General features: G+C 40.6%; 1 protein-coding gene across 1 annotated transcript in view; it reads right to left on the bottom strand.

The window, feature by feature from the left end:
• ascc3 (activating signal cointegrator 1 complex subunit 3) overlaps positions 1-13,437 on the bottom strand; it is a 507,536-nt gene that overhangs the window by 479,493 nt on the left and 14,606 nt on the right. Inside the window, exon 4 of the mRNA XM_059645261.1 lies at positions 9,709-9,856. Within this exon, the coding sequence (XP_059501244.1) occupies positions 9,709-9,856 (148 nt within the window). The remainder of the gene's footprint in view (positions 1-9,708; positions 9,857-13,437) is intronic.

Genomic DNA, 13,437 nt, shown 5'->3' with positions numbered 1-13,437 from the left:
CCCACCGCATCCCAAAACCAGCCCAGTCCGTCCCCTCCCCCTACTGCATCCCAAAACCAGCCCAGCCTGTCTCTGCCTCCCTAATCTGTTCTTCCTCTCACCCATCCCTTCCTCCCACCTCAAGCCGCACCTCCATTTCCTACCTACTAACCTCATCCCACCTCCTTGACCTGTCCGTCTTCCCTGGACTGACCTATCCCCTCCCTACCTCCCCACCTATACTCTCCTCTCCACCTATCTTCTTTTCTCTCCATCTTTGGTCTGCCTCCCCCTCTCTCCCTATTTATTACAGAACCCTCTCCCCATCCTCCTCTCTGATGAAGGGTCTAGGCCCGAAACGTCAGCTTTTGTGCTCCTGAGATGCTGCTTGGCCTGCTGTGTTCATCCAGCTTCACACTCTATCTTGGATTCTCCAGCATCTGCAGTTCGCATTATCTCTGCATATCAAACTTTTCGGCCCAAAAATCTTTTGCTCTTTCCCAGCTTTTTGCTACCCATAGGCCAGAATTAGAATGCCCTGATTGTCCTGATTAACTGGCTAATCTAATTGAATATTCCAGGGATCTGTTCACAATCACCTTTTATCATTTCCGTGGGCAAAAACTGTCACATGGATTTCAACATGCAATGTTTACTGGTAGAAAGCAGCACAAATTCTTGGGAGGGCAAAGCTCAATGGATTGCTTCATGTGAAGTAAGGAAGCAAAACAAAAGGAGATAAGGGGATAGGAGAAGTAAAGAGAAAATATTAATAAATTAATAGCACGTAATGGGTAGAGTGGTGGAGATAAGCCGGAAGAAACAGAATAACAATCACTAGAGAAATTGTATCAGAAAATCTAATGGATCTAAAGACTGCCAAGTCCCCTGGACCTGATGAGTGACAACCTAGGATTTTAAAGAAAGTATATACAGAGGTAACAGATGCACTTGTAGTAATTTAAGGGTCCTTGGATTTGGTGGGGTGGGGGGGGGGAAATCAGAGTATCAGAAAATTGTCAATGTAAACATCCTTCTTTAAAAAGCAGTGGGACAAAAAAAAAACAGGTAATCCACTTGTAAGCTTAACACTTGTTGTTTGAAAAATGTTAGATTGTTTTTAAGGATGTAATGCATAATAAAATCAAGTGGTTTCATAAAAGGAAATCATACCTGACAAACCTCTCTTTGAGGTGGCAACAAGCAGGACAGACAAAGGGGAGCTGAAGATGTAATACAGTCAGACTTCCAGAAGGTGTTTGAAAGCTTTGTTATAAGATGAGTCCATCGTGTTGAGGAAAATACATTAGCATAGAATTAAGATAGTATTCAGATAGTCGAGGTATTTTCGCAATGATAATCTGCGTGTATTGGTGTGCTCAAGGGATCCATACTGGAGCCACAATTATTTATCATATTGTCCTTCAAGTCATGATTATATAAATGTCACTAACACAAAATTAGGTGAGAAAACAAATAGCGAAGGTGATTATCTCTAGAGACATATGGACAGGTTAACCAAGTAGGCAAAAATAAAACTGCCACATAGAATATAACTTGGAAAAATTTGAGGCCACGCACTTAGGTGGGAATAAGGATATTAATGAGGAAAGACTGCAGAACATTATGGCAGAGGGGGATTGGGCAGTCCTCCTGCATGAATTAGGGCAGCACGGTGGCACAGTGGTTAGCACTGCAGCCTCACAGCGCCAAGGATTCAGGTTCAATTCCAGCCTCAGGTAACTGTGTGGAGTTTGCACATTCTCCCCATGTCTGCGTGGGTTTCCTCCGGGTGCTCCGGTTTCCTCCCACAGTCCAAAGATGTGCAGGCTAGGTGGATCAGCCATGCTAAATTGCCTGTAGTGTTCAGGGGTGTGTGGGTTATAGGGGGAAGGGTCTGGGTGGGATGCTCCAAGGGGTGGTGTGGACTTGTTGGGCCGAAGGGTCTGTTTCCACACTGTCGGGAATCTAATCACAAAAAGCTAGCATTCACGTTTAGCAGACAATATAGAGAAGCCAAATAGACCTAACCTTAATCTTAAAAGGGAACGGAGTATAAAAATGTGGAGGTCATGCCAATACTACACAGGCACTATTTAGACTACACCTGGAATACTGTCAACTGTTTCGAGCTCCTTGTCTAAGCTTAGAGAAGTCTCACCAGGCTGCTTCCAGTGTGAAGGTTTTTATCTGAAAATGATGAGAGTAAGTTGGGCTCGTACTCAGTGGAGGTTTGAAGAATGACAGGATACTTTAATGAAATTTACAAAAAGATTTTTAAGATACCTGACAAGGTAGATGTGGAGAGTTTATTTCCTGTTGTGGGAGAGTTTGGGGCCAGGCAGTACAAGCGCAATGTAAAAGGGTAACCCAGTTGGGGCAGAGAGGAGGAGAAATTCCTTCTGTCAGATGGCAATCAATCAATCAACCTGTAGAACTCTTTATGGCAGAAAGCCATCGAGGCTGGGTCGTTAACAATATTCAAAGCTGAGACGGACAGATTTTTAATCAGTAAGGGTTTGGAGATAAGACAGGAGAGACGGCTTGAGGATTATCAAAACAGTCATTAGCCTATAGAATGGGCCAAATGGCCTACTTCTGCTCCCACACCTATGGTCTTAATTGGTGGCCAGGGATCAGAAGCAGCTTGCAATTCAGAAGCAAAGATCTGTAACAGATGTTCCATAAGTTAAAATTGTCATAGCCTTGAGTTTATTTCTTAGATTTTCGTAAGAACAGTTGGAGAGTCAGTATGGGTGGCTGTGCCTCTTTCAAGGGAGGCAGAAATAGTGAGAAACACATCAAGCAAATGGTGCAGAAGTTGCCAAAAGGAAACACTTCCAACTGCATCAATTCAATAAGAAATTTTAGAAGCAAAGATAGGAGAGATATATCACTGGGGTTAAGTTTCTGAGAAGGATTATGCTGGGTAAAAGAATTTTTTTGTATATGATGAGATCTTTCCATATTGTGTCTTTATATTGTTACACAAAAATATAGTTTTGTTTTCTTTTGTGTCATGAACTTAAAGTTTTTTGTTAGAAGTACATTGACAGGCTTGTGTCAGCGTGTTCAGAAACTGACCATATATTGTCAGGCCAGTTTTCACTATGGAATCTGACCTATGCAGTTTTACCTCCAGCTGGGATCATAATACTTAGTCAGCTATAAGACTTATAATTATCTTAAAATATTTTCTACTGAGCATCTACAACCTTGTGAGGAACAGAAAGACAAATACATACAATGCTTCAAGTCAAAACATTTCTTGCCTCTGTCAGAAATAGTTGACACCCTCCTCTGAAACTGTTCATTAACAGAATTTCCACTCAGATTCCCTACCAGGCAAACCATTCTCCAAGCATCTACCCGATGGAGTCACTTATATACTTCAATTAGGTCACCTCTCATTCTTCTAAACATCAGAAAAGGTTGTATCAATTTAATCTTTCATAAGACAATCTTTTTTCACAAATCAATCATTCTGGTGAACCATTTGTCTCACTTCCCTCAAAGCAGTAGATGCTCCATGGCTACCAGAGGCAAAACTATTCTGTATTCATTCTGTGGAATGTCACTATCCAGGACGAAGCACAACAGTAGGAAATTATGAACAAACATGGGATAGGAATAAGCTTAAATTTTGTTAAACCATTCACTGACAAGTCTGCATCAACAGTTTTGTTTTGGATTGGGTTTTTGTGGCACTAAAGAAAACTATATTAAACAATGTTGTGAAATATCACGATGATAATTTCAATTAGCAGATCTACTCAAGCCATAATGAATAACTTTGAAGATATGACACTGCCACTTGTGTCTTCAAGGGTATTTCAACTTAAAACAATTTAGAACTACTACAAATAGCACTCAATTCTCTGGTCCGAGCTTAATCGCTGTAACAAAACATGTCACAAAACACAAACAGAAAAGTGCCGACAATACGTGGAGCATCTAACTGCTGAGTGGCTGAAGTCAAGGTTGTATAGTATGAGCGAAATGCCAGTCACGTATTTATTGGTCATTTTCCCACATGAAATTTAAGAAACAAGTCAATGACAGAATTTATTTTTCATTAGTCCTTTGTTTTACTTTTTTGAATATGAATAAAATCATTTAAGATATTTGTGAGTGGCTTTGCTAGTGTCTCCGCAGTCTAAGTATTTTGTTTGCCTCAGTAATTGAAAACATTTCAAAGCCACCACTTTGTATTTTGGAAATTGCTTAATTTGGTTTTGAACAAGGATACAATGGGCAAGTGCAGAGTCTGGACAGAAAAAAGATTTATGCATTAGGAAACCCACAAGAACAGTTAGGTCTATAATATAGAAAATCAAAAGTCTTGTCAAGTTTAGAAAAACTGAAAGAACAATGAGAAGTCATTTGCCTAAAATAAGGTAAGTATGATCCACTGATGTGGGGAAAGTTTGTCATGTTCTACATTTTGTCTCATTGCAGGAAGGCAATTTCCAGTTTGAACTGAGAGTTTCATCCTGACTAATTCAATGTGATCACTCCAGTATATAATAGAGCAGCTTATTGAATCATTTTATGATCATCTTGCCAAGTGTTTGCTTGGTCCATCTTTGCAATAATTGAAGCAGCGCAAATGTGGAATATGTAAATTGATGATTTGGATCACAACAGGGTGCCCTGGTTAGAGTTCAATGTTAAACAACATTTTGAATATAGCACATTGTCAGTCAATCAACTCTCACCTAGAGCTCAGACCTCACACAGGAATGAAAGCTGCGAACCAAGATACAGATTTTCAATGTTCTGAGGAAGGGTCTCTCAACCTGAAGCATTTAATCTGATTTGTCTCCACAGAAGCTGCCAGACCTGTTTAGCTTTCCAAGCAATGTCTGTTTTTGTTACAGGTTTTTGTATGTCTATGTACATAAGATCCAAATTTGGAACTGTCTTAGCATGATTACACTAACCAGTTATTTTGAGCTATCTACTCTTCTCCACACACACTAGAGAATTTGTGGTGCTTGTTGAAATGTCAATATGTCATTTTGAACGACAATTTATGGGGACCAATTTTAAATAGTAGACAATAGTTGAAAATTAAAATACAAGGAGAATTCGTTGCTTCAAGGGGAAACAATGTTTTTGCATCACTGAAAAACAGCATCACAAAAGATGTTGAGATGCCTATAATTTTCTGTGCGTGAGTTTTTTTTTAAAAACATAATTTCATTGTTGACAATCACTCACTTATAGGTATCACTGACTCCTCGGCAATTTCATGTCACTGGTCATCAGTTCATTGGGTCTTTGCAAGGCTGATGAAACCAATCCTAGAGCCACATATCTGACCATGCATTTGGCAGGTGTTTCTAGGAGGCTGAAGTGGCCCTTGCCTTTCTCCGGCTCCCTTTCCATTCTTCCTCTTATTGATAGGTGTTCTCGAAGAAATTGTGTTCCTTTATACAGGAGCTTCCTCCAAGTTAGTTTGTTCTGATCAAGGATCTCCCACGTGTTAGCATCTATGCTGTATTTTGTGAGGGAAGCCTTCAGGGAGTCCTTGAACAAGAGGAGTGCCAATAAAGTGTTTCAATTGCCTTCCTTGAGCTGGATGACGGAGATTTGCTTTGGCAATTGGAACTCAGGCATCCTAAGCATGTGAATGGCCTATCAGAGATGGTTTCAGATAATTATGACCTCGATGCTGGTGCTATTAGCTGCTTCATGGATGCTGGAATTAGTACATCTGTCCACCCAGATGATGTGGAGAATTCATCTCAAACATCATTGGTGTTACTTCTCACGAGTCTTGTCCATGTTTCAGTGCAATGTAGAAGAGTTGGAAAGATCACTGCCTTATAAACAAGATTTTAGTATTGGCATGGATGTCATAGTTGAAGACTGTCATCCAGTGTATTGCTTGTTTCAGTATACAATATTGGACACTGATTCACTGTTATACTTTGAATAGAATTTTAGTAATCCAACATATCACTCCAGATCCCATAGTATTGTCAACTATGGCATAAAAGATCAAAATATTTCAGTAAATGGTACATGATATGTCATGTCAAGTCAGATATCCCAATGTTAAAATGTGAACTATTAATGAGTGGCTGCATCTCTTACATAGTTTGGATATTGACACAGAAATCATCTTGCTTTACTGTAGAAATGCAGTTGTGGTTTAATGCCTTTATAAACATGCTAAAAAGCTCTCAAGATCATAACAACCTGCTTATTTATTCATTCAACAACACAGCCAACGTGGGATCCTCCAATGCACCCTGAAGTAATTCCAACATAAGAACTGGTCCAAAGCCATGGGACCTGAAAATAAACTCACCATAATCATAATCATAGAGGACCGTAGGGCTGCTCTCTCATTAGTGAAAGATGACTTCTGGTAAATTTAGCCAGAGGGTCACCATGCCTCAAGCAAGGGGTGAAGTGTGACCTTTGTGTTGATCTCAGCTAGTATAGCAAATGAACCCACGCTATTGGTGTCAGAGCACATTGCAAACCAGCCAAGTGAGTTAGCTGGCCCCCTTTATGGAAATACAAATTACTGGCCATTGATTCAGAGAATCATCTAAATCAGATTTCCATAAATCTGTCAGTATCCAATATACAGCTGTGGCGTTACTGAAATCAAAGCAGCTTCTCTTTTTAAGCAGAACGGGTTGAAGCAAACCAGATGTCTGCTAATTTTGGAAAATAGTGGTTTGTTTAAAGTTTGAACATACTCTAGTTAATCTTTCTGAATGCATTACAAAGAATGACATCTGGTTATATATTGCCTTTCCCACATTTTACCATATCCAAAATGCTGTTAACTTTTGGAAGAATACCTCATTGTTGTACTGTAGTCAGATGCAACAGCCAACCTGCACCCTGTACCTAGCAGAAGTGATCATGGGAACTGCAGATGCTGGAGAATCCACGATAACAAAGTGTGAAGCTGGATGAACACAGCAGGCCAAGCAGCATCTCAGGAGCACAAAAGCTGACATTTCAGGCCTGGTCTGCTCCACACTCCCCTCCAACCCCACCACACCCGGCACCTTCCCCTGCAACTGCAGGAAGTGCTAAACTTGCCCCCACACCTCCTCCCTCACCCCCATCCCAGGCCCCAAGATGACCTTCCATATCAAGCAGATGTTCACCTGCACATCTGCCAATGTGGTACACTGTATCCACTGTACCCGGTGTGGCTTCCTCTACATTGGGGAAACCAAGCGGAGGCTTGGGGATCGCTTTGCAGAACACCTCTGCTCGGTTCACAACAAACAACTGCACCTCCCAGTCACAAACCATTTTAACTCCCCCTCCCATTCCTCAGACGACATGTCCATCATGGGCCTTCTGCAGTGCCACAATGATGCCAACCGAAGGTTGCAAGAACAGCAACTCATATTCCGCTTGGGAACCCTGCAACCCAATGGTATCAATGTGGACTTCACAAGCTTCAAAATCTCCCCTTCCTCCACTGCATCCCAAAACCAGCCCAGCTCTTCCCCTCCCCCAACTGCATCCCAAAACCAGCCCAGCCTGTCTCTGCTTCCCTAACCTGTTCTTCCTCTCACCCATCCCTTCCTCCCACCTCAAGCCGCACCTCCATTTCCTATCTACTACCACATCCCACCTCCTTGACCTGTCCATCTTCCCTGGACTGACCTATCCCCTCCCTACCTCCCCACCTATACTCTCCTCTCCACCTATCTTCTTTTCTCTCCATCTTTGGTCTGCATCCCCCTCTCTCCCTATTTATTACAGAACCCTCTCCCCATCCTCCTCTCTGATGAAGGGTCTAGGCCCGAAACGTCAGCTTTTGTGCTCCTGAGATGCTGCTTGGCCTGCTGTGCTCATCCAGCTTCACACTTTGTTATCTTGTACTTAGGAGTCCCTTTATTGACTCATCTCTATGAAGAGCATCCTACATTAGCTCTAAATGTTCCTTTTATTTGAGCATATTTCCCTCTATTCCCCTTTCACAAGTAATTTCCCAGATTTATATTCTCCATAACTTTTACTACCCTATGTAACTCTGTAAAACGTCACATCTGTATCAGTCTCTTCCAAGCTTAAAGAGCCAAATGTTAAATATTTGTGTCCTAATTTATCCATACCCTGTGGCTTACTAACCAGAAGTGGGCTATCAAATTTGGTTAAAATTTTGTAGATATAAACAAACATGTTCCCCTTAACGTAACACTTTTATTTAGGTATTCGCCAAAAGAAAATTCAAAAGATGATCTAAAATTTGACAAATTATCAGAATAATTCTAGATGCTCCACTGCAATTAACTGTTCAAGATATTTATACAAGATTTGAAATTTATGGAAGATTGGGCAGCACGGTGGCTTAGTGGTTATAATTGTTGCCTTGTGGCACCAAGGGCCGGGGTTCAATTCCAGCCTTGAATTTACAGTCTGTGGAGTTTGAAAGTTGTCCCAGTGGCTGTGTGGGTTTCTTCCAGCTTCCTCCCACAGTCCAAAGATGTACAGATTAGGTGGATTGGCCATGCTAAACTGACCACAGTGTCCAAGGATGTGTAAGTTAGGTGGATTAGCAATGGGAAATGCAGGGTTACAAAGTCAGGGTAGGATGTGGATCTGGGGTCAGATGGTCTTCAGAGGGGCAGTGTGGACTTGACGGAACAAATGGTCTGTTTCCACATAGTAGGGGTTCCATGATTTGCTTTGCTCACCACTTACAATTAAATCAAATGCATTCTTCAATTTGTTGCTTCAGACATTGTTTTTAATAACAACACTCTTTCCCCTGCACAGTAGCTACAAGGATTTTTTTCAAAAAACCTGAAGTTTTTGACAAAACCTTGATCTGCACTAAATTAACTGATTGTAGCCAGGGTAGTGTCAATAGCATGATCAATTTCAATACCCAGGATGAGAACCAGGGGAGGGGGAAAGAAATTTGACAAGGGTATCATTTCAAGTTATTATTCAACAAGCCCAAAAGGAATGTGTACGCACATAAACCAAGACACCAACTAAGAATAAAAACAGTCTACTCTATAGTGTCACTATATCAAATAGTCTCCAGAAATTTACTAGGAAAGGGCAGCTTAATCTTGTTGACTAGACAGCTAGCATGTAATTCAGGTTAATAGTAACAACTCCCATTGTGACTGAGGCAGATCAGCTTCTTTACCTTCCACCCAAAAGTAGACAAAAGCTGCTTAGGAAAACAGTTGTGGATAAAATCATCAGCAGGTAATGAGCCAAGGGCTCGTCTCCAAACACAGCACTCATGGAATGGAATGGAATTTGCTACCTTTGATAAGTGGGTAACATGCATACTGAAAAGGACCTGTTTCCTTTGGCATGGACAACTCTGAAAATGCAGAAAATTCCGATCAATTCAACAAAATTTAAAGTCTGTAAAATCTATTCATTTTCAAGTTTGATTTCATTCACAGGTCTTTAAATCTGCACTCCTTCAGCACTCAGTGGAAAAAATAGCAGCAAGATCACGTCCTCAAAATCTAACACGATCCAGACCTGCATATTTCCTTCATTCCAGCAGATCACAAGAGCAAAATTCCATGACGTAATAGCATCATGCCAGAAAGATGCAACAGTTAACAAAGAAACCAAAAACTTCTCAGGACAACTAAGTGTAAGGGATGAGATTGACAGTTCAAACTTTACTGGTGAACACATATGTTTCAGAATTGAAGTTAAGTTGTACTTTAACATTTATTAACAAACAAAATCTGCAAAATGACTTACCAAGCTGTCTAGCCGCCTGCAACAGAATTTTCAGATTTTCACTAATAACTTGATGTTCATTCTGTGCCACATTCTCAACAAACTGGGTTAAATCTTTCCAGGTTAACTCTGTCTTGCAATAGTATTCTTTCATCTTTGATCTCTTGGTCTGTGAATGGAATGTTTACAACAAAGTTAAATAATAGATAATTAAATAACTTCTATTATAGAACCCTACAGTGTGAAAGTAGACCATTCAGTGCATTGAGCTTGCACCAATCCTCCAGATGGCATTTCACCCAGACCCACCTTCCCTACCCTATCCCCATAACCTTTCATTTCCCATGGCCAATCCACCTAACCTGCACTTCTTTGGACTAAGGGAGGACAGGTGCCCGAGGGTGGAATCAAACCTTGATCCCTGGCGCTGAGAAGCAGCAGTGCTAACCACCGAGCCAGCAGACAAGACGAAATCAATAACACCTACTATGACAAAACAAATAAACTATTGCAGAGTACAATAATTATTTGTGTAAAGTTAAGATTTCATATTCATTTGAAAATACAATTAAATGTAATAACTTGAGTCAGCAATTCTGCAATTATACAAACTCACTATACACAAACAAGATTTTAACAGTATTGTTCATGCAACAGTGCAGATTTTAACTGCAGTGCTTTTATCCCTGATATTTTAAAAAATGGCCGTAGGTGTTGTACTCTGCCTTCGTACAGTGTAATTAAAACAACAGACTTCAAAAGAATTGAGCTTCACATTTAAACATACTTCAGGCAAATAAGAGCTTAAAAAGGTTAAAAAAAAAGAAAAACTTAGTTATAAAATTAGCTATGCAGCTGTTTCAGAAAAATACAAAGTACAAATAAAGCTACTGATGTTAAACACTAACTTTCTATCAAATAAGAAACACATCCAGCCACTCTATCTGGCAAGGCATTTTACAGTTCAACGGGAAGAATCATTGATTCAAAACTTAGCTGTATATGTTTACTAAGAAAACAAGGATGCACCCTGATAAATGTTTAATGAATTTCTGAAACCATGTCATGAACAGTACTCAGTTTCAAGAACTACTCAGCCTCTTGCTATGTATTGTAATTTACAGTTGCTTGGTATTGGAGTATTGCTGAAAAAAAGAGAGAGAGAGATATATTGCCAAAATCTTTTTTCTTGTACTCATCAAGATAAACAAGAATTTCAAAAGGAAAATAAAGGGTGTAGGATAGGACAAGAGCTGGGGTAGGCTGTCAAGATAAAGTAGGAAATAGCACTGCAGGATTTGTGCAGGGAAGCAGGAAATTATTGCAGATATTTATGACTAACCAATTCAAGGATGTTGTGACACACGACTGGGGCAGATAGCACTTGAATCTGTAACTCCTGGCCAAAGGCAAGAACTCTATCACTGTGCCACAAGACCCTAAAATGTCACGTAGCTTAGCAAGTTCTGGTCTGATGAACAAGCAAGACGCAATGGAGGGTAAGGTACAAACAGCTGAATTTCAGACAAATTGGAACTATATGATGGGTAAACAGTGGGAAGGTGACATCAATGAAGTTGGAGAAAGAGTGTCTAGAACTGGCAAAGGATTAAAGGGAGGGTTAATTAGTTTCAGTTGCATCAGTTTTTGGTAAGAGTGCAAATATTGTTGCGGTTGGTTGCCTTGCCGAGCTGGTTTCTTGTTCCGCAGATGTTTCATTACCATGCTTGGTAACATCCTCAGTGCAGCCTGATGAAGCGGTGTGTTTTCCCTGCCGGGTTTTTAAACTCTGGGGTCTGTTGCGATGGATTGCCTCACTAGCGGGTTTCCTCCATAGTGGAATGTATATGGGGTCGAGCACAATGTGTTTTTTAATAGCATGCTTCGTGGAGTGCGATGCCTCCAGGAATTCTCGGGCTTGTCTCTGCCTGAGTCTGTCCCAGGATCTTGGTGTTGTCCCAGTCAAAGTGGTGGTTCTCCTTGTCCATATGGATTGAGATGAGTGAGTACTGGTTGTGTCTTTTTGTAGACAGTTGGTGTTCATGTACTCATGTTGTTAGTTTCCTTCCTTCGGATTGATCAGAGGACATCTTTGGGGGCAGCAAGCTGCCCTCTCATAAGGCGTCCATTTTAGAAAGATCAAGTTACCTTTGGAATTTTTAGAAGTAGGCATGCTTGAAAGAAGTGCATAAACTTACTTAGGATGTCAAAACTGTCAAATGGATCATCAAGATTATCAAGGTAATTACAAAGTCAGGGCTTTTAAGCTTCAAAAATAAATCTGGAGTATTAAAAACTTATTTTAAGTTCTGTTAACAAGAACCTGAGGATTTCCATTACTGGGTTAGTGCTGCCTTGCTGATACCAAGTGGAACCATTGACAATGTGGGGTGCCTATCAATCAGTTTGATTGACAGACACAAGTGGTTTTAGACTCTTTGATGAAGGACAATGAATTCCAACAGCTGTCACATAGGCTTTGAAATAATGAACATAAAATGTATTAGATGTGTTTTGATAAATTAATGTCTTAGTTTATAATACACTTAATTTAAAAACAAAACATTATTTTTGCTCATCCATGCATGGGCCTGCCAATTGTGGGTACTAAGTGAGTCGGCATGGGAAATGAAAGCACAAAGGCTGGTGGGTATGTATTGAGATTAATAAAAACAAAATCTGCTGGAAAAACTCATGCACTGACACTAAGTTGGCATAAGAGTTATAAATGGCCGTGTGAAGATTGAAGGGCATAGGTTGGCATGGAAGGTGCAGAGGAGCAGTACATTGGAATAGTGGATTCAATGGGCCCTGAGTTGAGATGGATGGGATGTGAAGTGGGTGGGGAGGTATTTTGAGCAGTGCTGGATTGGGGACAGTTTTTGGTTTTATTTGTTTTCTGTAAAATCTTCCACACAGCGCCAATGCCTTCTGTGCAACCCATACAGTAGCCAGCAGCCTCCAATCTTATTCCGGAGTCACCCACAGCCCAACTCACAGGGAACCACACTCCATGCATTAATTTGGAACTGACCTTAGAGGTATATGAGAGACAAGGGAAGTTTTAAAAAAAGGTCAAGGACAGAACAATAGGGACACAAAACGAGAAAATGCTAGGATACTGATGGCATCAAGATGAAACTCCATAACAGCAATGACATGAGGTCAGACACATGAAAAGAGGCATTGGAAGATAATAGCATGGTTGACAAAACAAGCACTTCATACATGTCATTATAGAAAAGGAGATATTGTGACTTTGGCAAGTGCACCATCTGTGCCATAAGCAGTGAAGAGATAAAAGGAAGGTAACTTTTGGGAAACAAGTGAACGGGGCCACAAAACTCTGGATGGTGTAAAGAGGAACTAGAGGATACAGGTGGCAGTAACGCAGAAATGAATAACTGTCTATGTGGAATGGGGTCATTACTGAGCTACAAGAGTGGATGGGCTGAGGTCTGAATGGTGATGAATGTGAGAGACACACATGCTCATACACACAGAAAAGATAAAAGTTCCAGACACTGTCAAAAGACTCACTGCTATAGAACAATATTGGTCACGGCATGAATAGTGGTGAATGCACTGGTGGTAGATATTGCATTTAGTTCATGTGGTTCTGTGTGAGGATATGATATCTTTTTTGGGTCTTGTTGGCACTGATGTCTAACCTTCTGAAGAAAATGAAATAAAATATTCAAATTTCAGTGCATCATTACATGAAGCAGCCTCAGTGTTTGACTGTTCCAT

This window comes from Stegostoma tigrinum, chromosome 4 (genome assembly GCF_030684315.1).
Source record: "Stegostoma tigrinum isolate sSteTig4 chromosome 4, sSteTig4.hap1, whole genome shotgun sequence".
NCBI classification, from domain to species: Eukaryota; Metazoa; Chordata; class Chondrichthyes; order Orectolobiformes; family Stegostomatidae; genus Stegostoma; species Stegostoma tigrinum.
This window is presented reverse-complemented; position numbering and strand designations above follow the sequence as displayed.